General features: G+C 50.2%; 1 protein-coding gene and 1 long non-coding RNA gene across 5 annotated transcripts in view; one reads left to right on the top strand and one right to left on the bottom strand.

The window, feature by feature from the left end:
* The window catches only part of LOC132540836 (uncharacterized), a 29,751-nt gene extending 28,035 nt beyond the window's left edge, over positions 1–1,716 (bottom strand). Inside the window, exons 1-2 of the long non-coding RNA XR_009551962.1 lie at positions 1,325–1,716; positions 1,101–1,179 (exon numbers count right to left, since the gene is read on the bottom strand). This is a non-coding gene — a long non-coding RNA (uncharacterized LOC132540836). The remainder of the gene's footprint in view (positions 1–1,100; positions 1,180–1,324) is intronic.
* On the top strand, positions 90–23,138 carry GLIPR2 (GLI pathogenesis related 2). Of its 4 annotated transcripts, none has more exons than XM_060199199.1 (6): positions 90–391; positions 11,388–11,496; positions 12,044–12,147; positions 15,113–15,190; positions 17,226–17,300; positions 19,173–19,434. In XM_060199199.1, the coding sequence occupies exons 1-6, from the start codon at positions 379–381 to the stop codon at positions 19,262–19,264; spliced, it is 471 nt and encodes a 156-aa protein (XP_060055182.1). In that variant the 5' UTR covers positions 90–378; the 3' UTR covers positions 19,265–19,434. The 4 variants fall into 4 exon arrangements, with proteins under 4 accessions (XP_060055182.1, XP_060055181.1, XP_016044059.1 ...); XM_060199198.1 differs by having other exon boundaries at positions 237–391; positions 17,226–17,347; XM_016188573.2 differs by lacking the exons at positions 17,226–17,300; positions 19,173–19,434 and adding an exon at positions 21,392–23,138 and having other exon boundaries at positions 237–391.
* Positions 23,139–23,860: the final 722 nt, after the last annotated feature.

Here is a 23,860-nt window from a genome sequence, read left to right as displayed (position 1 = left end):
TGGGGAGTGGATGTGAGCTGTGGGGTCCTATGGAGGCGGGGTGAACTTGGTGACGCGGGGGCGTGTGGGGGTTGACAGTGTCAGGGGTTGCTGCTGGGGGCCGGGAGGGTGACCCCCCCCCCGCACCCTTTCCCGCTTGTCCCGAGAGGGGCGGCCGCGGGGCGCTGGCTCTGGGCGCGCTCTCGGGAGCCGCCGGGGGCAGCGGGCCGGCGCCTCCTCCCGGCAGCCGGCGGGGTAGTCCCGGGCACCTCCCTGCGGCGGCCGCTGCCTTATAAGGCGGGGGGCCGGGCGGCGGGGAGGGGCTGTGCTGGGCCTCGAGTCGGGCCCGCGGGGAGCGCGGCGCAGCGGCAGCGGGAACCCGAGCGCGCCGAGCCGGCCATGGGCAAGTCAGGTGAGGCCGCTGGGGGCGCAGACGGCAGGGGACCCCGGGCTCCGGGACCCTCCCCGCGGCGGGCTGTCCCGGGGGCGCGAAGGTCCCTCCGCGTGGGGTCGCGCCCGCCACGCTGCGGGATTCCAGGTCCAGGGCGCGCGGTGGGGCGGGGCGGGGCCCTTTCTGGGGCGGCCGGGAGTCGGGGTGGCGCTGGGGCCGCGGGCAGATGGCGAGAAGCGTCGCACGGAGGGGCGTCCCGGCCTGAGAGCCGGGGGTTGCGGGGGTGGGGGCGGGGGTGGGGGCGGGGTGGGGGGCTGCGCGGGCCGCGCCAGGCGGGGCTGGTGCTTTGTGTCTGGAGCTGCCCGGGGAGAGTCGGGACAGACACCCGCGGGGGTCTCTGCTGCCCGGCCGCTCCCCACCCTCCCTCCCTCGGCATCCTTCCCTCGTCCGCTGCGCGCCCACTGCTCCAGGCAGGGCAGCAGACTCAGTCCGGCTCCACCCTGCACGGACTCTCCACTCAACTTTCCCTTCTTCCTTTTTTAAAATATTTATTTTATAAATGAGAGATACGGGGGCGGAGGGAACCAGAGCACTGCTCAGCTCTGGATTATGGCGGTGCTAGGGATTGAACCTGGGGACCTCAGAACCTCAGGCATGAAAGTCTTTTTGCAGAACTATGATGCTGACGACCAGCTCTCCCCTTTCTCTTCCACCCCGCACCCAGCCTTACCTGGCCTCACACCAGCGACTCTCCGGATGAACTTTCTGGAGTGTTCCTTCCTAACGCCTTCCATCCATCCCGTTGTCTGCTCTAACAGTACACACTCTCTTCAGTCCCTGACCCCCTCCCTTGGGGCTCTGGCACTTCCAGCACCCGCAGACCTCATCCTACACTTGGGCTGTCCCGACCCGGAGGAATGGCCCTCCCTCTGGGTCCTCTTCCCTTGCGCTCACCACCGCCTTTCTCTTCTGAGGCGGAGTCCTCTCCATCCTTCCAGACTCAGCTCCCTGGCCGGCCCCATTCCTGGCTCCTCTTCCCACAAAGGGAGGGCTCCGCCCCGGCTTTGTTGCAGCTTCCCTGCGGTCTGCACCAGGCGGTACCCAGCCCTAGTCCTGACTGGTGGGTGGCTGCACTTCACAGAACCTCTCACTGGGCAGCTGTTGGCAGAATTCACAAGTCCTGCTTCCAGCCAGCAACAGAGGGGGCTCCGCTGTCAGGGGTGGGCTTTGCTTATGATCACCAGAGTGCTCTGGTCTTCCTTTCTGTCATTTAATAAATACATCCTTTAAAAAATAATCCTGCTTCATGAGAAGTTGGGGGTGTTGGCCTCAAATGAGTAGCGAATGGGCCCTTTCTTGGAATCTGTTTCACTCTGCCATGTGAATTTAATCAAACAAGTCTCTTTCCTTCTCTGCCTTTTCCCTCATATATACAATATGATCCCAAGGACCTTTCAGTATGAAGAGGTGACCACAACGGATTATCATGCAGTTAAAGAACAGGATGTATGGGAGGGAGTTAGGGGCTGGGTGATGGTGCACCTGGTTGAGCGCACATGTTACAATGCACAAGAACCTGGGTTCAAACTCCAAGCCCCCAGTCCCTAGTCCCCACCTGCAGGAGAAAAGCTTTGCAAGTGGTGAAGCAGTGCTGCAGGGGTCTCTGTCTCTCTCCCTCTCTATATCCCCCTTCCATCTCGCTTTCAGACTGTCTCCATCCAATAAATAAATAAATAAAGATTTAAAAAACAATTTTAAAGGACAGGATGGGGGAGGAGGGGTAAGAGCATTGCAAATGTGAGAGAACATTTTGAGATCCCTCTTTGGAAAGGCTACTTCTTTCTCTGTAGATGAGGGTAAAATCTCCACATTTTCTCTCTCTCTCTCTCTCTCTCTCTCTCCCTCCCTCCCTCCCTCCTTCTCTCTCTCAGAATTTATTTATTCATGAGAAAGATAGGAGAGAGAGAGAAAGAACCAGACATCATTCTGGTACATGTGCTGCCAGGGATTGAACTCGGGGCCTCAGGGTTGAGAATCCAAATGCTTTATCCACTGCGCCATATTGCTTTATCCACGATCCCCACATTGTCTGAAGCTGCATTTTAGTTAGCTATTTCTGACATCTTTCCTAGAGAGAAGTTTTCTAGAACTGCTAATATACAGCTGTGAGTCCATTCTTTTTTTTTAATTTTTTTATTTATAAAAAGGAAACATTGACAAAACCATAGGATAAGAGAGGTACAGCTCCACACAATTCCCACCACCAGAACTCTGTATCCCATCCCCTCCCCTGATAGCTTACCTATTCTTTATCTCTCTGGGAGTATGGACCCAAGATCATTGTGGAATGCAGAAAGTTGAAGGTCTGGCTTCTGTAATTGCTTTCCTGCTGAACATGGGTGTTGACAGGTCGATCCATATTCCCATCCTGTCTCTCTCTTTCCCTAGTGGGGAAGGGCTCTGGGGAAGCGGAGCTCCAGGACACATTGGTGGGGTTGTCTGTCCAGGGAAGTCTGGTCGCATCCTGCTGGCATCTGGACCTGGTGGCTCCCTCCACTCCGTCATCTATCAGCATTGTATCAAGCTGAGGAACCACTGTTGTAGAGGTTATGCCCCCAACCCCAACCCCCACCCCCACTCTTGGGTGTGTTCCCTTGATTGTGACATGACTCATAAAGCTGATTTGAGAAGCAAACAGGTACCTCATGGCTCCAATAAGGAGAAAGTAACCCAAGCTGGTGTGGGCAGAGCAATGGCAGCTCAAAGGAGGCAGCCAGCGAGTGGTCTCTTTTGCAAGGCAGCTTGTTAATGCTTCTGGAAGTGGTGGTCATACCCTCAGAGGGTCTTGGGAATTTGGGCTTTGCCCTGTGACACCTGAGGTGCCATGGGAAGGCACTGATCTGAGGAACCTGGTGGTGGCGCATCAGGTACAATGCACAAGGACCCAGGGTTTGAGCCTCCGGTCCCCACCTGCAGGAGGAAAGCTTTGCAAGTGATGAAGCAGGTATCTCTCCATCTCCCTCCCTGCCTGTCTCCTCTTTCCCTCTCCATTTCTGGCTGTCTCTATCCACTAAATAAAGATAATAAAAAAAATTAAATTAAATAAACCTTAAAAGAAAAGAAGGGCACTGATCTGAACATTGTGAAATTGCAGGACCAGAGCTGTGCCAAGAAGGTGGGGGTAGGGCAGAGAGATGGATGTGGGTCTTTGGGAGAAGCTGTGTGTTTCTGCAGGCAAAAGATGGAAAAGACCTCTAAGGGACTTGAAATAGATTTTCAAGATGGCAGCCTCAAGTGGACTTGCGGCTTTTTATCATGACTGAGCAGGGAGAGTCGGTGTAAGTCTGCACTGGGGTAGAGGTGGTGCTTTGGGCAGGGTCAGGCAGGTTTGGGAGGTCCTAGGATATGGCAGAAGCCAACTTGAAGCTGCCGTACATAGTTACTGCAGCACACACCCAGGGACTCTCCAGAATGCTGATCCAGAGCTAAGTTCCCTTATATATTTTATTTGTCTCCCCCACCCCAAAAAATACTGAGCCCCCCCACACACAGACACAATATCATCTGGTTGTCTTAGGGGTATCTAAGAGAAAGTGGATCATCCAGATCCACTGGGCCTTCAGCACAGCGCTAACCTTAAGGCCCCAGGCCACCGGCCTGAGGCAGTGTGTGTCCCCGTAGGGCTTTAAGTAATCCCTAGCCTCTTCTGGGCCTGGCAGTCCTGCATAGGAACCAGACTCCCGAGTTTGTTTTTGCTTTTGCCAGACCACTTCTTAGCTATGGTGATGCTGGAGATTGAACCTGGGACCTTCGGTGTCATAGACCTGAAAGGCATTTTACATAACCACTACGTTTTTCTCTCTCCAGCCCTTTCTGAGTTTTTAGTCAGATATGTCCCCAAGCCACTGAGGGGAGTGGGCACTGCTGGAAAAGTATCACATAACTGACACAGCTTAAATTCCAGAGGAAGGACAGGGCCTGTAGCTCAGTGGTAGAGCACACACTTCACATATATAAGGCCCTAGTTTAATCCCCAGCACCGAAATAAAAGGAGTAATCAATTCCAAAAGCTTGGGTCAGTGTTCATGGATTCCCAAGCCCTGTTCCCAGCCTGGCCTGCCTGCTTAGAGAGTAAGTTTTCAGCAAGTGTGATGGGGACAGAGAAGAACGTAGGCTCCCTGGAGGCTAGTTACCTAGTCCCTGGTTACAGTGACCGCCGCCATGGAGCTGCTGCTGCTTGCCGGGAGTAGAGCTAAGCTCTTGATCTTACCCACTTTCTTAATAGTGCTGCAAGACAGCTTTTATCAACTGTAGAGATTGGCAGAGCCCGAGTCCCTTGCCAGGATCCAGCCTGGACCAGTAAGTGGACAACCTGGGGTTTGAACCTCAACTGTCTGATTTCCCAACTGAGGACTGCCTCCTTTGCACATCTGACCACTTACTATTCCCTCCCTGCGGGTCTCTCAGCCTGGCCGCTAGCCCAGTGGGATCCACCTGGGAACACCCTCAAAGAATCTTCAAGATTCATTCCAAAGTCTCAGGTTCAATCTCCCACACCACCATAAGCCAGATGATCAGTAAAAAAAAAAAAAAAAAAAACAGCTTCAAAGAAGGGGTTTCCCTGCTTTGAAGACATTTTGAAAGCCACAGATATCATCTTCCTTCTCATACAGATTGGGCCAGAGAGTAGACACAGCCTTGGAATGGCTGCCCCAGGCCCTCTCTGCTCCACTTAACCTTTGAGCAATTGTCCCCTGGGAGTCCTTCTTACTGTGGGACGAGGAAGCTGTGCGTGAAATGAAAAGTGTGCACGGGAAGGATATTCTTAAACCAAATGGTGTACCCTGAACTCTGCATCTGTCCTCCCAGAGCACCCCGCCCCAACCTGTCCTGCTTTCCTAGTGCTGGTGTGAAGGTTCATTCCTTTATTGACCCACCTGCTCAGAAACTCAGTATGCAGGGTCAGAGGTTCTAGAAGATGTCATCAAAGACTAATTGCAACATCAGCAGCCCTGTTGCCATTAAGACCCCAGAGGAGGGTAGTCAGGTGTTAGTACAGCAGGTTAAGTGCACGTGGTGCAAAGTGCTAGGACCTGTGTGAGGACCCCAGTTTGAGCCCCAGCTCCCCACCTGCAGGGGAGTCACTTCACAGGCGGTGAAGCAGGTGTCTGTCTGCAGGTGTCTGTCTTTCTTTCCCCCTCTCTGTCTTCCCCTCCTCTCTCCATTTCTTTCTGTCCTATCCAGCAACGATGACATCAGTAACTACAACAGATCCCTGAGGGGGCCTGACTGGGCAGTTTTTCCCTGGGCCTTAGGCTACAGGGTCTCCACCCAGTAGTTGACATTTCCTAACCAATCGCTGGATTCCAGAACAGTCCTCAAGCATTATCTGTAGATTCATAAATTCCTCTCCCTCTCTGAGGTATGTGGCTGTTAACCCCATTTTATAAAGGGGGGTGGGTGGGTTGTGAGTAGATTGATTAAGCAGCTTGTCCAAGATCACACAGGTAGTTTAAAGGCAGAGCTGGGGTGGTCCGGGAGGTGGCGCAGTGGTAAAGCTTTGGACTCTCAAGCATGAGGTCCCGAGTTTGATCCCCGGCAGCACATGTGCCAGAGTGATGTCTGGTTCTTTCTCTCTCCCTCTATCTTTCTCATAAATAAATACAAAATAAATTTAAAAAAAAAAGGCAGAGCTGGGATTTGCCTCTTGAATTTCCTGGAAGAATGGAAGCGACCCATCTGAAATGCATTCTTTATTTTATTCTATTTTATTCTATTTGCCTCCATGCTGATTGCTGGACCTCAGTGCTGGCACTATGAATCCATGACTCCTGGTGGTCATTTTTTTCCATTTTATTGGCTAAGACAGAGAGAAACTGAGAGAAGAAGGGGAGATAGAGAGGGAGAGAGCAAGAGAGAGAGACCTGCAGACCTGCCTCATCAGCTTTGAAGCAGACCCCCTACAGGTGGGGAGCTGGGGGCTCGAACCAGGATCCTTGTTGCAGGTTCTTGTGCTTTGCACTATGTGCACTTAACTGGGTGCGCCACTTCTTGGCCCCCATTCTTCTTCTAATTCTCTTCCTCTCCTTCTCCCTCTCCCTCTCCTTCTCCCTCTCCTCCTTCTCTTCCTCCTCCTCCTCCTTATTCTTCTCCTCTTCCTCCTCCTCCTTTTTCCTTTTAATGACCTTTTTCTTCTTCCTGATAAACTGGCAAAACATGATTTGCTCTAAAGGTAAGACTAGATCATTTTCCAACCTCTCTTAACAAGGTGACACCCACAGTTCCTGCCGCAGCCTCTGACCATACTGGATCTCTTTGGTCTAGAGAGGGCCCAGGCCAGATTCAGGGAGAGATGGATGCCGAGCTGTTTCATCCAAAAGTCAGACAGGATGAGGAGGGAAGCATGGGCCTCCTCAGACTCTGTTCAGCAGTTAGGAACTCAGGCTCCAAAGGACCTGGAGAAGCTTCTAGTTCAGCATCCCTGCAATGTCTGCCCACTCAGGAGATAGCCCAGCCCTGCGTCTCCCTTTGGACACCAGGAGTCAGGCCTGAGTGTCACTGACCTTTTGCCACAGATCTGCCCCCTAGGACTTCTACTCCACAGCTCACAATTTCCCTCTGGTACCCCTCACATGAGGCTGACTACAAAACATTATGAGGCAAAGGAGGAGGCTCTTGAGAAATCTTACTTCCTTTCTCCCCTTCCTCTCCCTTCCTCCCTGGGGCCCATCTTCCTAGCAGGTGCACTGACCCCACTGTCTCTTCGCTGGGACTTCTTGTGGCGGTGGGGGGCTGGTGTGGGGTTAAGGATAGGGATGAAGGATTTCTTCTGCAGGGCTCACCACCCCTAACAGCTGTGAAAACCTGAGCTGTTTATTTCACTTCTCAAGTCTCAGTTTCCTTATTTAAAAAAAAAAAAGATGGGGGGAGTCGGGCTGTAGCGCAGCGGGTTAAGCGCAGGTGGCACAAAGCACAAGGACCGGCATAAGGATCCCGGTTCGAACCCCAGCTCCCCACCTGCAGAGGAGTCGCTTCACAGGTGGTGAAGCAGGTCTGCAGGTGTCTATCTTTCTCTCCTCCTCTCTGTCTTCCCCTCCTCTCTCCATTTCTCTCTGTCCTATCCAACAACGACAACAACAATAATAACTACAACAATAAAAAACAACAAGGGCAACAAAAAGGGAATAAATAAAATAAAATAAATATAAAAAATCTAAAAAAATATAATAAATGGGTACAGCAGCAGAAGCTTCTACAAAATGTGGACAGGCACCCAAGACCACTCACAGCCCTGGCTCCAGAAGTACACAGTCTACCCTCTACAAATGAGGAACAGCCCCCCCACACACACACTGCTCCTCCTTTGTGGGGTGTTAGAAGGGTTCGCCATCTGATGCAGGAATGAGTAAGTGAGTGTTGACTTTTTTTTTCTTTCCTTCTTTATATCTTTGTTCCTGAGGTTTTCTATAGAAATGGGGTGTGCCTCTTCTGGATGTGGGCCTCTAGTCATATCTTGCCTCCTGCAGTTATACCTTGACTCCCCAAGGTTGAAGCAAGGGTGAGGCCCTGTACAGAGGCTGGGCCTGGCTACAGTGGTGGGAGGGGACAGCCAGGGGCCTGTCAGCCTCCCAGGCCAGGAGGGAGAATGTGTCACTTCCCGAGTACTAGACGGTCCTTCATAGCCCTTCTGGCCACCTTCTGAAACTGGGCTTGTGCTGGACAGTGAGCTCCTGTGGTTTCTGGGCACTGAGCTTAGATTGAATTATGATGGAACTTTCACTTTTGTTTCTCTTCACTTCCTGAACTCTGGGATTTGTGACCTAGTTTTTAGCAATGTCTCTGTCTGCCAAGAGACTGCAGGGCTTACAGCACTGCATGGGGCCGCTGCAACCTGACCCAGATGCTGGGGCTTCTCTCTCTCTCTCTCTCTCTTTTTGACAAGCTGTGTTCTCATACTCATGTGGTTTCACCACTCCCAGCATGCTTTTTCATTCATCCAGAGGGACACAGAGCTGGGCAGTTGCACACCCAGTCAGTCGAGCACACTTTACCGGACCATGTCCAACCCCTGGGCCCCACCTGTAGGGGAAGCTTCATGAGAGATGAAATAGTGCTACAGATGTCTCTTTGTCTCTTCTTTTTCCTCTCCTCCTCCTCCTTCTTCTTTTTACCAGAACACTGCTCAGCTCCTGTTTATGGAGGTGTGGGGGACTGAACCTAGGACTTCAGAGCCTCAGGCATGAGAGTCTTTGTATAACCATTATGCTATCTATCCCCACCCTCTCATTCCTTCTCTGTTTCCCCTCCCCTCTCAATTCCTCTCTGTCCTATTAAATAAAAGAGAGGAAAGATGGCAGGAAGGAAGGGAGGGAGGGAGGGAGAAAGGAGGGAAACAAGGGCGAGAAGGAGACACACAGAGGGGGGAGAGACGTTACAATGGTCACTCTCCCTGTTGAGCTATCCCTCCAGCCCCTGGCGGGGGGGGGGGGGGGCGGTGCTATCTTAAAGCTGGCCTCACAGTAGCTCGCCGCTCTCTCCTCCTTATCTCCACATCCTTCTCACAGTCCTGAGATATGCCAAAGCCCTCCCACCCTGACTCTCCCTGTGCCCTTTGCCTCCTCACTTAAAACCACCCCCTCCAGGAAGTCTTCCCCTGTACACCATTGCCCAAGCTCTCCATCCCAGGCATCTCCCATGGTGCCCCACTGTGACCTGCCTGGGACATGGGAGATGGGAGTATCCCACTGGCTGGAGTCCCTCCACCACCTTGACTGTGTACACACACACACACACACACACACACACACACACATACACATACACACACACCTCTGCACATTTTGATCCCTGTCTCTTTAGATAAACTATGACTTCCTGAGCCTAGGATTGCTTGTTCACCTATATCCTCTTGCCCCCACCCTGATGGGCTCTCAGGATTGGAAGGAACTTTAAGGCTATTTTTTATCATTTTGTTGCAGGGGGGAGGGGAGAATTGTTTACAGTACAGTTGTTGACACACGGGTCCAATTTCTTATCTCCTCATGATCTGCATCTGCAAAACACTTTCACCCCCAATTTAGGTGCAGCCTTACCTGGCCTTGGCTCTACTCGCTCACTCTTTTGTATATAATTTAAAAAATATTATTGATTTGGGAGCCAGGCGGTGGCGCAGAGGGTTAAGCGCATATGGCTTGAAGCTCGAGGACCAGCTTAAGGATTCCAGTTCCAGCCCCTGACTCCCCACCTGTGGAGTGGGTGAAGCAGGTCTGCAGGTGTCTGTCTTTCACTCCCTCTCTCTCTCCATTTTTCCCCTCCTCTCTCCATTTCTCTCAGTTCTATCCAACAACAACTACAGCAATAATAACAACAACAACAACAACAATAAACAACAAGGGCAGCAAAAGGGAAAAATAAAAAATATTATTGATTAATATTTCTTTATAAAATCGTAAGATTTTGTGCATGGAAGTGGAGAATGAAGCGAGTAAGGAGATGAGGGCAACTACAGGTTTCACTCAGATGCAGAATAGATATAATTGAATATACAAATGTGAAAAAAAAACAAAATATCAACCTATTTTCTAGACTGTGGGAAAACTATAGTGGTTATCTATGAAGGTGGGGATGGGGATGGGAACACAGACCTTTGGTGATGGGAGTGGTGAGAAAATAAATAAGTAAGCAAATCCTAAGAATTCAGGGGTTTAGTTTCATATAGACACGTGTGTGTACAGCTCACCCCACCTACCTCTAAATTGTCTGTGTCCCTGCATTTCCCTCTGAGAACCACCATAGCTACAAAGTCTAAGAGACAAGTTGGTTACTTTTTCTGTAAGTTTGTTTGCACTAGTTATCTATGTTACAGTTATGAGTGGAACCCCCTGATAGCTATCTTTCACCTGTTATCTCAGCATAATCACCTTCATCCTGTTCTACCCTATTTGTCCTGTCTTCCTTTTTCCTTTCTTTCTCTGTTTCCTTGTCCTCCGCATCTTTGCCAACACCCATCATTTCCATTCTTTTCACCCGATGCTGTTCTCACAGGTATGAAATGGTAGCTGTGGTTTTAGTGTATGTGTATCTAATAGTAAGTGGAACATTCTGCTTATGTCTGTGGACCTTCTGAGTTTCTTCTTTGGAGAAATGTCTATTCAGATCTACTATCTACTTTGTGACTGGCTCACCCCTTCCTTATCTGCTCCCTGATCTGGCCCTTCCCAAGGTCATGGTCCAGCTGGCCACAGGCTGTGTCTCTTCTTCACTGAGCCTTGGGCTTGGCTGATCATACCTGCTTTCCCAAGACCACCATGATTTTTTCCAGACGCTCTTCTCATCCCACTTCCCCAATGCTATCCTTCTCTTGACAGCTTAGCTTCTTGGTTTCTCCAGCCCATGTATAAAAAAAAAGGAAAAAGAAAGAAATAAGAATAAGAAAGAAAAGAAAAGAAAAATGGAAATGTATAAAGAAAAACTTGAGGGCATTGGGGAATGGCGCAAACGATTAAGCACACATAGTACTAAACACAAGGATCCCGGTTCGAGCCCCGGCTCCCCACCTGCAGGAGGGTCGCTTCACAAACGGTGAAGCAGGTCTGCAGATGTCTATCTTTCTCTCTTCCTCTCTACCTCCTCTCCTCTCTCAATTTTTCTCTGTCCTATCCAATAAAAAATGGAAAAGAAATGGCCTCTAGGAGCAGTGGATTTGTATTGTAGGCACCAAGACCCAGCAATAACCCTAGAGGCAAAAAAAAAAAAAAAACTTGAACAGGAGCAGTAGAATCGCATGTGTTTGAGGCTCTGGTGGGCCCTTCTAATGCAGGGGAGGCGTCAGCGTGGGGGCAGCAAAGGTGTGGAGCAGGGCATCACAGCTGCCAGTCTGGCAGTGATGCCAGAGTCAAGCAAGCAGCCTGTCCATGTGGCTGGGGTGTGAGCTGGACATTGCTCCAAAGCCAGCCATCAGTCTCTCTGGGTGGGTCTTTTCTCGGTCCTGAGACTCTCCACATTGAAATCTTTGCAGCCTCCAAGCAGTTCAACAGTGACGTCCTGAAGGCCCACAACGAGTACCGGCAGCAGCATGGCGTCCCCCCGCTGAAGCTCTGCAAGAAACTCAACCGGGAGGCTCAGCAGTGAGTGCCCTGCGCCACCACCCCCCCCACGGGCTTGAGCAGTCACAGAAAGGACCCACAGTGGCTGCGGGGGTGGGGGGTGGGGGAGAGGGCGGGTGGGAACGATAAAGCCAGGCTTGAACAACCACTCTGCCTCTCACCTAGGCAGGAACCTGTGTTCCTTGGAGCCCTGGTTTGCTTCTCTGTAGAAAGGAACCGATGGAGACTGGCAAAAGAGCTCACTTGGATAGTGCTCTGCTTTGCTGTGTGTGCAGCCCAGGCTTGAGCCTGGCCACCACTGCATCAGAGGAAGTTTCCACGCTCTGGTCTCTTTCATTCTCTTCCTGCCTCTTTGTTTCTGTCTTTCTCTATAAAAGTTATCCTAGAGCTGTGAAGCCCTGGCGATACCTACACACACACACACACACACACACACACACACACACACACAGCAGGTGGGGGTTTGGAAGAACTATAGTGAGAAGCTCTTGGTTCCTTCAGCTCATGCTCTGGAAGGGGGGTTCCGTGGGCTATGCCCACTCTAAGGAAGCCCTGTGGACCCTGGCAGGTATTCGGAGGCTCTGGCCAGCACAAGGATCCTCAAGCACAGCCCGGAGTCCAGTCGTGGCCAGTGTGGAGAGAACCTGGCATGGGCATCCTATGATCAGACAGGTGGGTGGCCTTCCCAGCTCCCCTCCCCCTGCCTGTGGCTACCCCTACCCCCCCAACAGTGTTCAGGCCCTTCCTGGCCCCAGCACCCTCCATAATGTAGCTGTAGTGAAGCTTCAGACCCAGAAGGGGGAAGGGACCCCACCGCTCTGTGTGGATCTGCTATTCACGGGGTCTCTGGTGGCCAGTTCAGGGTCAGACAAGTGCCGAATGCCAGAGATGAGTCAGCTCCCCATTCCCCCCCTTCCCAAGAGCTCCCAGTGAGGTGCGGGGGGGGGGGGGGGGGGGTAGGGGGGGGAGGCGGAGACATCTCAGAGTTCAGAGTCATCTCAGCCTGGCCAGCGGCTACTGAAGCTCCCCCAGCTACACAAGAATTTACTTTCATATCTTTCTACTTTTTTTTTCCTTTCTTTTTTCTTTTCTTTTTTTTTTTTTTTTTAGCAGTACTGGTGACAAACTTTGTCATTAGAAAAATGCACTAGAACTTTTTCTATATCAGAAAAAAAAAATAATGGTAAAGACAATTCCTCTGTCCAAGGTCACAGACTGGAATGGTGGCCTCATCACACTGGAATGGTGGCCCCATCACACTGACCACACAGTCTCAAGCTTCCTGGCTCCTCCAGTGCTGATGTGGCTTTTTAGGGAAGATATTGAAGAATGCTATCTTGCTTAATGAGGCTTTCTCCAAACCCCAGTGGGGGATGACTACTTCTTCCCTGACTTCACATTCCTGGAAGTTCCCTGGGGAGCCCCCACCCCCCACCCCCAGCCTCTCCAGTCAGCTTGGTTTCCCCAGGCCAAGAGCCTCCAGCTCTGAGGAAGCAGGATGTTTGCAGACTCCAGCCCAGACTCTGGCCATGGGCCTTGGTGGCCCCAGGAAGAAGTGAGAGAGGACAGGAAAGAGTTATTGTGGTTCCATCCCCTCCACCTTGAGCTGACTACCCTGTAGAGCCCTGAGCAAGTCACTCCCCTTCTGGCCTCAGTTTCCCTTTCTCTACTGAGTCGGAGTTGGTAGATGGCCTCTAAAGGAGTGGGTCATTGCTCCCCTACCCTCTCAAGTATTCTCTCTCCTAGCAAATAAAAAAAGCAATAAAGACTTTTAAAAATCTTAACTTTGTTGAAAAATAAGAAAACACAAAGCAGAAGTTGGACTGGGTTTGGTGTATTGCACCACAGTAAAGGACGGGGGGGGGGGGTACACGGGCTCAGGTCCAGGAACATGACGGCAGAAGAGGACCTAGAGGGAGTTGAATTGTTATGTGGAAAACTGAGAAATGTCACACGTGTACAAACTACTATGTTTTATTTATTACCGTATTTTATTGTTGACTGTAAACTATTAATCCCCCCAATAAAAAAAGAAGAAAAAAATTTTAACTTCATAACATAATTAAAAAAAAAAATAGAAATAGGGAGCTGGGCAGTAGCATACCTGGTTAAGTGCCCATATGGACCCAGGACCAGGACCATGCATAAGGACCCAGGTTCAAGCCACCTCTCCCTACCTGAAGGGGGGGACGCTTCACAAGCAGTGAAGCAGGTCTGCAGGTCCATCTCCCTCTGTATCTCTCCCTCCACTCTCAATTTCTCTCTGTCCTACTCAATAAATAGAAAGAAAAATAAAATGGCCACCAGAAGCAGTGGATTCGTAGTGCTGGCACCGAGCCCCAATGATAACTCTGGTGGCAATAAAAATAAATAAATAAATAAATAAATAAGACACGCCTGTCTGAGGCTGGGAGATGGCTCAGCCAGTAGAGTGCACACTTCACTGTGTGTAAGGGCCAGGATTAAAACACTCACAGGACTGCCACGCACAGCACCATGGGAAGCTTCACGAGCAATGGACAGGTGCTGTGGTATTTCTCCTTTAGTCTTTCTCATCCTGTCTATATGAAAATTTAAAAGTCCACCAGAAGCAGTGGAGTCACTCAAATTCAGAACCTTGGCAGGAATATTTAAATAAAAAAAAAAGGTTAAGTGCAGGTGGCGCAAAGCGCAAGGACTGGTGTCAGGATCCTTGTTCGAGCCCCCAGCTCCCCACCTGCAGGGGAGTCACTTCACAAGCGGTGAAGCGGGTCTGCAGGTGTCTCTCTTTCTCTCCCCTCTCTGTCTTCCCCTCCTCCCTCCATTTCTCTCTGTCCTATTCAACAACAATGACACAACAAGGGCAACAAAAGGGAACAAATAAATAAATAAATAAATAAATTTTTTTTAAATCTTAAAAAGCTGTGTGACTCTCTCTCCCAGAGACCCTAACACTGCCTGTCCCGGGCCCAGGCACCATTGGCAGTGCTCCCCAGGTGAGCACTGTTGAGCCAGGGCTACAGCCTTGTTCCACAAAGTGTGTTCCGCTAGCACCAGCAACAACTTGTCAGAAACTCAGACTCACAAGCCTCCATTCCAGATCTGCTTCTGCGAAGAATCTGTATTTTAACAAGAACTTCAGGTGGTGGTGCCCATGGCAACGCTCAGAGCTTACTGTTCTGAGATGGGGCACGTCTAGTTCTGGCCCTGAGAGCAGCGGCGTCCAGGGACACTCATGGCTCCTCTTGTCTCACTGCAGCCAAGCCAGTGGACGTGCCTGGTGACCATCTTCCTGCCTGGTGTGGAGCCTCTGCCCCACCAGCAACTGCTTTTCCTTCTGTGGGTATTTTCAGGTGCCAGGCTTGGTGTCAAGTGACGGCAGAGCCTCCCAGAAACCCAGCACGTGTTTAGAAGCAATTTGCACTTTCCTTTTCAATGCAGAGTTCCCGAAAAGAAAAAAACCTTGCCTGAATGACAGCAAGTTTGTGGCAGGACAGGACAGATGCAGGTTCCCCACCCTAGGCTGAGGCTCTCCCCAGTCCCCAACAAAACCTGTCAGTTTTGTTTTCAGCCAGTTGATAGATGGCTAGTATACAGGGCTGGTGGTGAAGTGGGTTGATTTTGCAGCTGAGCTTAAAACAGTGCTTCTTCCATACAGGAAAGGAGGTGGCCGACAGGTGGTACAGTGAAATCAAAAGCTATAACTTCCAGCAGCCAGGCTTCACCTCCGGAACTGGTGAGTAGTAGGGCTGCAGCTTGGGTAGCTGGCTACAGAGAGGACCTGGTCCACTGAGAACCCACCATTTACCTCCTGTTTTACCATCGTGTAGTTTTCTGATTTGAACACACACACACACACGGATACACACACACACACATACATGGATACACACACACACACACACACGGATACACAGCACGGAGTCTGAGCAGGGGATCACTACCCAGTCCACTTCCTCAGATGGCCAAAGGGTGTCACAGGAAGCTGTGGCTTTTCAGGCTGTGAAAAAGCTTCTTTTGCAAAGTGGTGCTGCCCCACTTTTAACTTTTTGCATCTGGTTTTGCCTCCCGAGCCCTCTCTGCCCCTGAGGATCTCCTGGTTAAACTGTCAGTGGCTCTCTGGGGCCAGTAGAGGTCAAGGAAAGGACCAAGATGCTCACTCCTCCAATCTGAGCTCCCGCCCCACTTTTCACTGCACATCCTTCCTGCCATGTGCCTGCCTCACACCTACCCCACCTACTCAGAGCCTCAGGTGGGTGGGAGCCTGGGCATTTCTCCCTCTATTTTTACGAGCATTTGGCGGTTGAAGGGAGCTTGGATGTGGTCTCCGTTCTGGCACTACTAGTCGTGTGACCTTGGGTCAACTCCCATCATTCCCGGTCCCTGAGAGAGAGGGCCAGGGTGGCCACTGCTCTGGGGCATTCTGAGAGCCTGTGTGAAGATGCAGGGAGGAGTCTGCTATGGCACCGACCAGCCATTTTCATGGGTCCCCACCATGAGCAGTTACTATCTCACTCAAATGCTCAAAGCTTTGCATTCTGGGCTTCTTCTCCCATTACCAGACCTCACTGGGTTCCTTGTTTCCCCCAGAAACCATTCAGATCCCCTGGGGGCCCAAACAGGCTGGAAGGGGCTGTGAGCTTCCCTCACTAGAAGGCACCAGATAAACTGAAGAGGGCTTCTCTGCCTGTCCCATCCCATTGTTCCACCCCGTCTCACCCTGGGTGGGGGGCCCTTCTTCTTCTAGCGTTTGCCCTTCTTCGGTAGCCAGTCAACAGCGTCAGGTTGAAAGCTGTCAGGAGCTGCTTGTTGCTGGCTTTGAAAGTGACTGGGACCCATGTGGATTCAGTCGGCTAGGAAAGATCGTCAGTTTCCCCAGTGAATGGGTACTCACGGGATGCACCACCAGAAGGTCGATCCAATGCATCCCAGTGGGGGGCCCTTATGGCCTGCCAGTCTCTGGAGGATCCTGCAGAAGCAGGAAGTGGCATGCTCTCAGAGCCAATCATGGCTTCCTGTGCTGTGCTACTTGCCTTGGGGCCCAAGGTTTTGTAATTGTGGGCTGGAGAGGGGTAGAGCTGTAGGAGCATCTGCTGAGACCTTTTTCCTCCTGGTGCTTCAGGAGGGAGGCCAAAGGCCCTGAGCGGGGGACTAATGGCACTGTGGCAATTAAGCTTCAGGCAGGGGAGAACTACAGGTGACCAAGGATGTGTAGGCAAAGCATTGTCTTCTTTTCCGAGAGGTCAGCGTCCAGAAGACATCTGACTTTACTGACAGTGTCTGGATTTGCTTTTCCCCACTAGCGGGATTCATGAGCAGCCAGAGCAAATGAATAGCATTGGTCACGTGTACACTCCACCAGCTTTGCACCCCGGGCTGTGTCAGCCTCGTAACACGTCTGGATGGAGAACTTTAGGCTACACATCTTCCAGGGGAGAAAACCGAGACCCAGAAAGAGGAAAACACTTACCTCACGTCTTCTGCCCCCACTCTGATCCTCTTCCCTCAGTTCCTGCCCCAAGGCAGGAGTCTCTCTAGAGTCAGAGGTGAGCAGCCCGTCCCACCCACTGACCCACATCTCCCATACTGAGAGGAAAAACCCAGAGCAACTGAGCCCTAACAGTGGGCAGAGACCCTGAGACAGAGCATAGCTTCAGTGTGACCATCTAGGCCAGCACCACACTAAAAGGCCCGCCACCCTGCAGCCTCCCCCGAACTGTTTCCTGCTGCATCATTGTTCAGGGATTCCCTGACTTGAGTCCATGCTGTAGGTGAGAGAACCTTTGAAAGAGAGGCCCATGGTCAACATCTTCTCACGAGGACGCAATTCCTACTCTACGTGCCAAGTTGAGAGAATCAACTTCCTGTAATTGCGTTGTGGTAATCTGTGTCTGTGAGCCGTCTGTCTGTCCCCTCCAAATCAGTAACACTCTTACATGGTGACAAGTCTCCTTCACTGCCATTCCCATCGCCCATGACTTCCCACCCAACCAGTACCACGTGATTTTAAGGTGTCATTTCTAGAGTTATTCTGAGCTCGTGTGTGTCTCTCTTCCCTCCCACGCTCCTTCTCACCCTGGTGTCAGCCACATGCTCTGTTTTACTCTCTTCACACAGCGGATTGTCAGAGACACTTGAGTGTCTGCACCAAGAGAGCTTTCTCTTTCTTTCTTTTTTTTTTTTTTTTTTTTTTTTTACTGTTGCACATGTTTCCTGACAAATATGTACTATAATTTTATGGAGTGTGCTTTTGCAAAGGTATATTCTAGGAAGTTTGGGTCTGTAGCATGAAAGAGGATGTGATTTAGCTAATGAGGAGAAAGAGATAAAAAGGAAGTTCTGTTACTGTGTTAGAAGTGAAAACCAGTGTGTATCTGATGGTTGCTAAGGAAGTTGTGTCCTCTAACTCATCCCTGAGTACTCGTGCTGAATTATCTCTGTATAGACAGAGCCCCTACTCCCGCTGCAGCCAGAAAGAAGACTGCTTAGTCTCATCCTTTGGAAAAGACTTCCATATGCGCGATGAGCCTGCAGCGAGAGCTCTAGGGTAAATGACAGCTCTCACTTGCCTGGGAGGCAGAGAGAACGGCCAGGCCAGGCCTTTGAGAGAAAAGGTTTCTTGGAGAAAGAACTTGAGTTTGTATGAAAAGACCCCCTATACACAGCAACAAATACAACAGCAATGGAAAAAAGATGGCCACCAGGAGCCGTGGATTCATAGCGCAGGCACTGAACCCCAGCGATAACTCTGGAGGGGGAAAAAAAAGACCCCCTAGGAAGTGGTGACACCTGCAAAGCTGTGATTCCACAGGCTAAGGGCAAGAAAGAGAGGCAGATGGAGGTTGGAGGTGATTAAGATTAAGTGGGGGGTGGGGGGTAGCGGCAGCAATGGCACTCTGGTTAAGCGCACATACCAGCAAGCATAAGGACCTGGATTCGAACCCCAGATCCCCACTGTAAGTGGGGATGCTTCATAAGCGATGAAGCAGCAGGTCTCCAGGTATCTGTCTTTCACCTTTTCTATATCACCTTCCCCTCTCAATTTCTCCTTGTCCTTTCAAATAAAGTAGAAAAAAAAAAAAAGCCACCAGTAGTGTTATAATTGTAGTGCTGGCACTGAGCCCTAGCAATAACCCTGGTGGAAAAAAAAAACTATCTTGGGAAGGAAGTGTTTAAGAAATACAAAAGTGATTACAAAATACTTCTCCAGAGACCGAGTGATGATACACCTGGTTAATGGAATACATTACAACGTGCAAGGACCTGGGTTCAAGCCTCTGGCCTCCACCAGTGGGGCAAAGCTTCACAGTGGTGAAGCAGTGCTGCTGGTGTCTCTCTCTCTCTGTCTCTCCCCCTCCCCTCTCACTTTCTGTCTTTACACAATGATAATAATAATATACATATATATTATTATTTTTTAACCAGAGCATTGATTAACTCTGGCTTATGGTGGGTGGGGGACTGAACCTGTGACTTTGGAGCCTCAGGCATGACTGTCTGTTTGCATAACCATTTTACTATCTATCCCCTCCCCTGCCCATTTCTTTCTTTTTTTTAAAGTAAAAGGCAAGAAAGCAACAACAACAAAATATTTCTCTGAACAGAGGACGTTTTAGCTGCAGCTCAAGGACAAGAAGTTGTTGTTCACTAGGAAAGCATTTGCACACTGATTAGGCTGTGGCTTGCTTTGTTATGGGAAATGATGTGTTTTATCGCAGAGAATGAATGGAAAGGAGGCCACCGGACCAATGCAGTCATTTTCATGCTGGGTACAGCTGGAAGCAAGGAAGCATTACTGAGCAACCTGTGAGGTGGTGCAGTGGATAAAGCGTTCATTGGGCGCAAAGGCAACGAGCCCAGAGTTCACTCCCTGGCAGCACAGAGTGATGCTCTGGTGTTCGCTCTCTCTGTCCCTCTCATCTTTCATTAACAGTAAAAAACTAATCACATCTTGAAAATAAAAACCATCATAAATAGGCATACATTGTCATAAGCAGCTATGACATACAATCTATGTAGGTTCTTAACAGAGAACATGAATGGGGGCGGAGCAGCAAGGGTGCTAGGGGCCAGCTGAGAGCCATTGCCATGGCTCAGGTCAGACAGGTTTGCAGCTGGGACCAGGACTTGGGGGATGGATAGATTTGAGGTTACTTTGGAGTGAAATTCTTCAGGATTGAATGAAACTGGGCTATTGGGGAGGAGGTGGAATGCTGGCCACGCTCTAGGTGTGTGTGTGTGTGTGTGTGTGTGTGTGTGTGTGTGGTGTGTGTGTGTGTGTGTGTGGTATGTGTGTATGTGTGTGTGTGGTGGGTGGGTGTGTGTATGTGTGTGTGGTGTGTGTGTGTGGTGTGTGTGTGGTATGTGTGTGTGTGGTGTGTGTGTGTGGTGTGTGTGTGGTATGTGTGTGTGTGGTGTGTGTGTGTGGTGTGTGTGTATGTGTGTGTGGTGTGTATGTGTGGTATGTGTGTGTGGTATGTGTGTGGTGTGTGGTGTGTGTGTATGTGTGTGTGGTGTGTGTGTGTGTATGTGTGTGTGGTGTGTGTGTGTGGTGTGTGTAGTATGTGTGTGTGTGTGGTGTGTGTGTGTCTGTGGTGTGTATGTGTGGTGTGTGTGTGTGTGTGGTGTGTGTGCATGGTATGTGTGTGTGTGGTGTATGTGTGTATGTGTAAGGTATGTGTATGTGTGTGTGTGGTGTGTGTGTGTGTGGTATGTGTGTATGTGTGCGTGTGTGGTGTGTGTGTGGTGTGTGTGTGTGTGTGTGTGTGTGTGTGTGTGTGTGTAGTCTAGAAGCAGCTTCCTGGAGATGAGGAGATGGGGAGGGACTACTCTGAGGGACAGGGAAACACCAAAATCAAGAGTGAGGTTTGGAAAGGTTAAACTGAAAATGCCTGTGAGTCATCCGAGTGGAAATGTCACATGAATAGTAGTGTCTGGAACACAGAGGAGCAATTTGGACTGGAAAAATTCATTTTGGAGCCCGGCAAAGATAGAGAGTGCAGTAAGAATGGACATAAGAGCCCAGAATGGAGCTTTGGGAAACCATTGACAAGTGAAGTGAGAGAGGAGGAGGATAAGAGTGAGAAGGGCAGGATGCCCAGAGAGGGTGGTGACATAGACGCCAGAGGAGTCAAAGGCAGCGCCGACCGACCACTCTGCTGCATGTCTCTGTAACGTTAGGTAAGATGAACACAAAAATAACCATTGGGCAAGGAACATGGAGATTGGAGTGCGGTTGGGGAAAGGGTTGGAAGCAGGTGGCATTGGTGGCATCATTGGGAGTCACTCAGCTTTGGCAAGATCTCTGGCACACCATGACACCTTTGGGCATTAGCAAGTGGTGAGGAGAATTTGGCCCTTGTGACTGATTGAAGGACCCGAGGCTTCAAATAACCAGGCAGTTTATATGTTTGCGTCTTTTTCTCTGATTGGCATCTGTAAAAACTAAGCTGGGGGGGGTAGTGTGCCAGGTGGTGGCACACCCAACTGAGCTCCACACGTTACCATGCACACCCACCTGGGTTCAGGCTCCGGGTCCCGACCTGCAGGAAGGAAGAGTCATGAGCGGTGGAGCAGTGCCACAGTACACGCTCTCTCTCTCTCTCTTTCGTTATTCTTTTAAAAACATATTTATTTATTTATTACCTGAGCACTACTCAGCTCTGGCTGATGGGGGTGGGTGCTCGAACCTGGGACTTTGGAGCCTCAGACATGAAAGTTTCTTTGCATAACTATTATGCTAACCACTCTCCCCTCTCCCTCTCTATCGCCCCCTTCCCACTCAAATCTCTGTCTCTATCCAGTAAATAAAACTTTGTTTTAAGTCCCAGCTCCCTTGGAGGCTGGCGGGATCGGGCAGAGATTCAGGAGTCCCTCAAAACCTCTCCCTCCAGGCTTTGCTGACCCCGTTTCCCTCTCTACTGCCTGTTCCCTGCAGGCCACTTCACAGCCATGGTATGGAAGAACACGAAGAAGATGGGTGTGGGCAAGGCCTCAGCCAGTGACGGCTCCTCCTTCGTGGTGGCCAGATACTTCCCAGCAGGGAATGTTGTCAACCCAGGCTTCTTCGAAGAAAATGTCCTGCCGCCAAAGAAGTAGTCTGTCAACCATCATGGGAAGGTGGCGGACTTAAGAAGAGGGATTTGAAGTGCCTAGAAAAACAAAAACTCTTATCTTGTGTCTGTCCCTATGGGTGTGTGTGCTGGATTTGAGTCTCTCTCTCTCTCCTCTCCCTTTCCCTCTCTCTCTTTTTCTGTCTCTCTCAAACACATACACTTTCATACGCAGTCCTGTGTGAACTCATTCTTAGCAAAAGGGTGAGAATATGAAACATTTATCTCAATGTTTACTTAAACTACCATTATTTGGGTTTTGGGAGAAAAACTATTTTCAGACTTTTCTTGGTAACTTTTTTTTTTAAGCAAACTTCTTTTGTATCTTTCCTATACTATCCATTTTTGGACCTTTTGTATTCCAAATATCTGTGATTTGAGAAATGAAGTTCATTTGATGTGATCTTTATGCACTGTAATCTACTTTTGGTAGATATCTAAGAATATCGCATCTTCATTTGAATGTAACATGACCTAGCTTTAAATACATGAATATGAAGCCACTTCCATAGGAAACAGGGGGGCAGGGGGACCCTTCAGAGAATCACTGAGATTTCTCAGCTGTAAGACATGATGTCATCTGTTGGCCTCCTGGAAGTCTCAGATGGGACTGTCAAAGAACAAATGGAAGAAAAAACTTTACAGCTTTGCATTTTTCTATCTTGAAATAGCCAAGTCCCACTCCCACTCCTAACACCCCTTGCTCCCCACATTTTTCCTTGAAACCCTCTGGTATTTCAGGGCTTAATAGAGTCCTCATGTTTTCTGGGGAGCTGGGCTAGACCTGAGCCACCTCCTCAGCCCCCCACCCCTAGCTCTGCCAGGTGGCCCGGGGCCTATTCTGAGACAAGGGCTTTCACGCTGTCCAGGCTCTTGGCCAAGAGGCCTGGGATGGATGAAGTCAGTGAGTGTGAGCTTGGGAGGGTGAGCTCACTCAGGGCTCCCAGAGGAAGCCCTCCAGCCTCTGCCCTCCTTCCTCACACAGGGCGGTAACCCTGTTCCTGACAGCTGTGACTGCAGCTGTGTGCTGCTCCCTCCTGGAATGTCTGACATGCCCAAATGTTCAGGGACATCTCCCAGGCAGGGGCTTAAAGTCACTATTGAGTTCTGTTTTTGCCTCAAGCTATACAGAGTTTGCCTGAATAACAATCTCTCCCCCCCCCACCTCCACTCTATCTCTTTAGACCAGAACACTGTTCAGCTCTGGCTTATAGTAGTACCAGGGATCGAACCTGGGACCTTGGAGCCTCAGGCATGAATGTCTCTTGCATAACAATTATGCTGCCTCCCCAGCTTTTGAATAACAATTTCTTATGATCCCTGTGGGAGAGACCAATTCAGAGGCCAAGCGGAGTGTCCCTGAAAGCAGGACATCTCCCAGTGGTACCGCCACAAGGGATGGAGCGAGGGGCTTGCTGGCTTAGAAAGAGGAGGGAACAGGCTAGTCTGTGAGTCTGTGAAACATGCTTCCTGAAGGTCTGTGTTGCACTGTGAACACAGTCTCTTGCTATGCCCTTCATTGCATCCAGGGATAGTGACTGAGACAACAATAAAATCATTTTCTTTTGTGTACTGTCTTCCTCCCATGTGATTCATGCCTGATTCTTAGTGACTTGGGTATAACCCCAAGTCCCTGTCTTGGTAACGCAAGCCCCTCAATGCTCCCGACGAGTCTTTTGCAATTTGTGCTCTGCAGGCAGCCGCTCATCGAGCCATCAGACCCACCATCACACAGCTGACTGGCTAAAGTAGGTGCATGATCCAGAGACAGCCCGTCCTAGGCAGGGCCTGGGCCAGGAGCATGAGCTAAGAAATACGAGGGGGCACCAGTGGGATTTGGGCCGCGGCAAACCAAGGTACCTGAAGCACAAGTTATAGCATGGAAAATCTGTGAAAGTGAGAGAGTCAGTTGTCAGAGGTAAAAATAAATAATAAATGTGGAGACAGAAAAGCGACTCCTGGGAGTCGGGCTGTAGTGCAGTGGGTTAAGTGCAGGTGGCGCAAAGCACAAGGACCGGCCTAAGGATCCCGGTTTGAACCCCGGCTCCCCACCTGCAGGGGAGTCGCTTCACAGGCGGTGAAGCAGGTCTGCAGGTGTCTATCTTTCTCTCCTCCTCTCTGTCTTCCCCTCCTCTCTCCATTTCTCTCTGTCCTATCCAACAACGACAACAACAATAATAACTACAACAATAAAACAACAAGGGCAACAAAAGGGAATAAATAAATAAAATAAATATTTTTATTTTTATAATATTTTTAAATATTCTCAGCCACTCATCTGGTGCCCAACACCA

This window comes from Erinaceus europaeus, chromosome 10 (genome assembly GCF_950295315.1).
Source record: "Erinaceus europaeus chromosome 10, mEriEur2.1, whole genome shotgun sequence".
Classification (NCBI taxonomy): Eukaryota; Metazoa; Chordata; class Mammalia; order Eulipotyphla; family Erinaceidae; genus Erinaceus; species Erinaceus europaeus.
The sequence above is the reverse complement of the archived record's forward strand: the minus strand, read 5'-3'. Positions and strand labels throughout refer to the sequence as shown.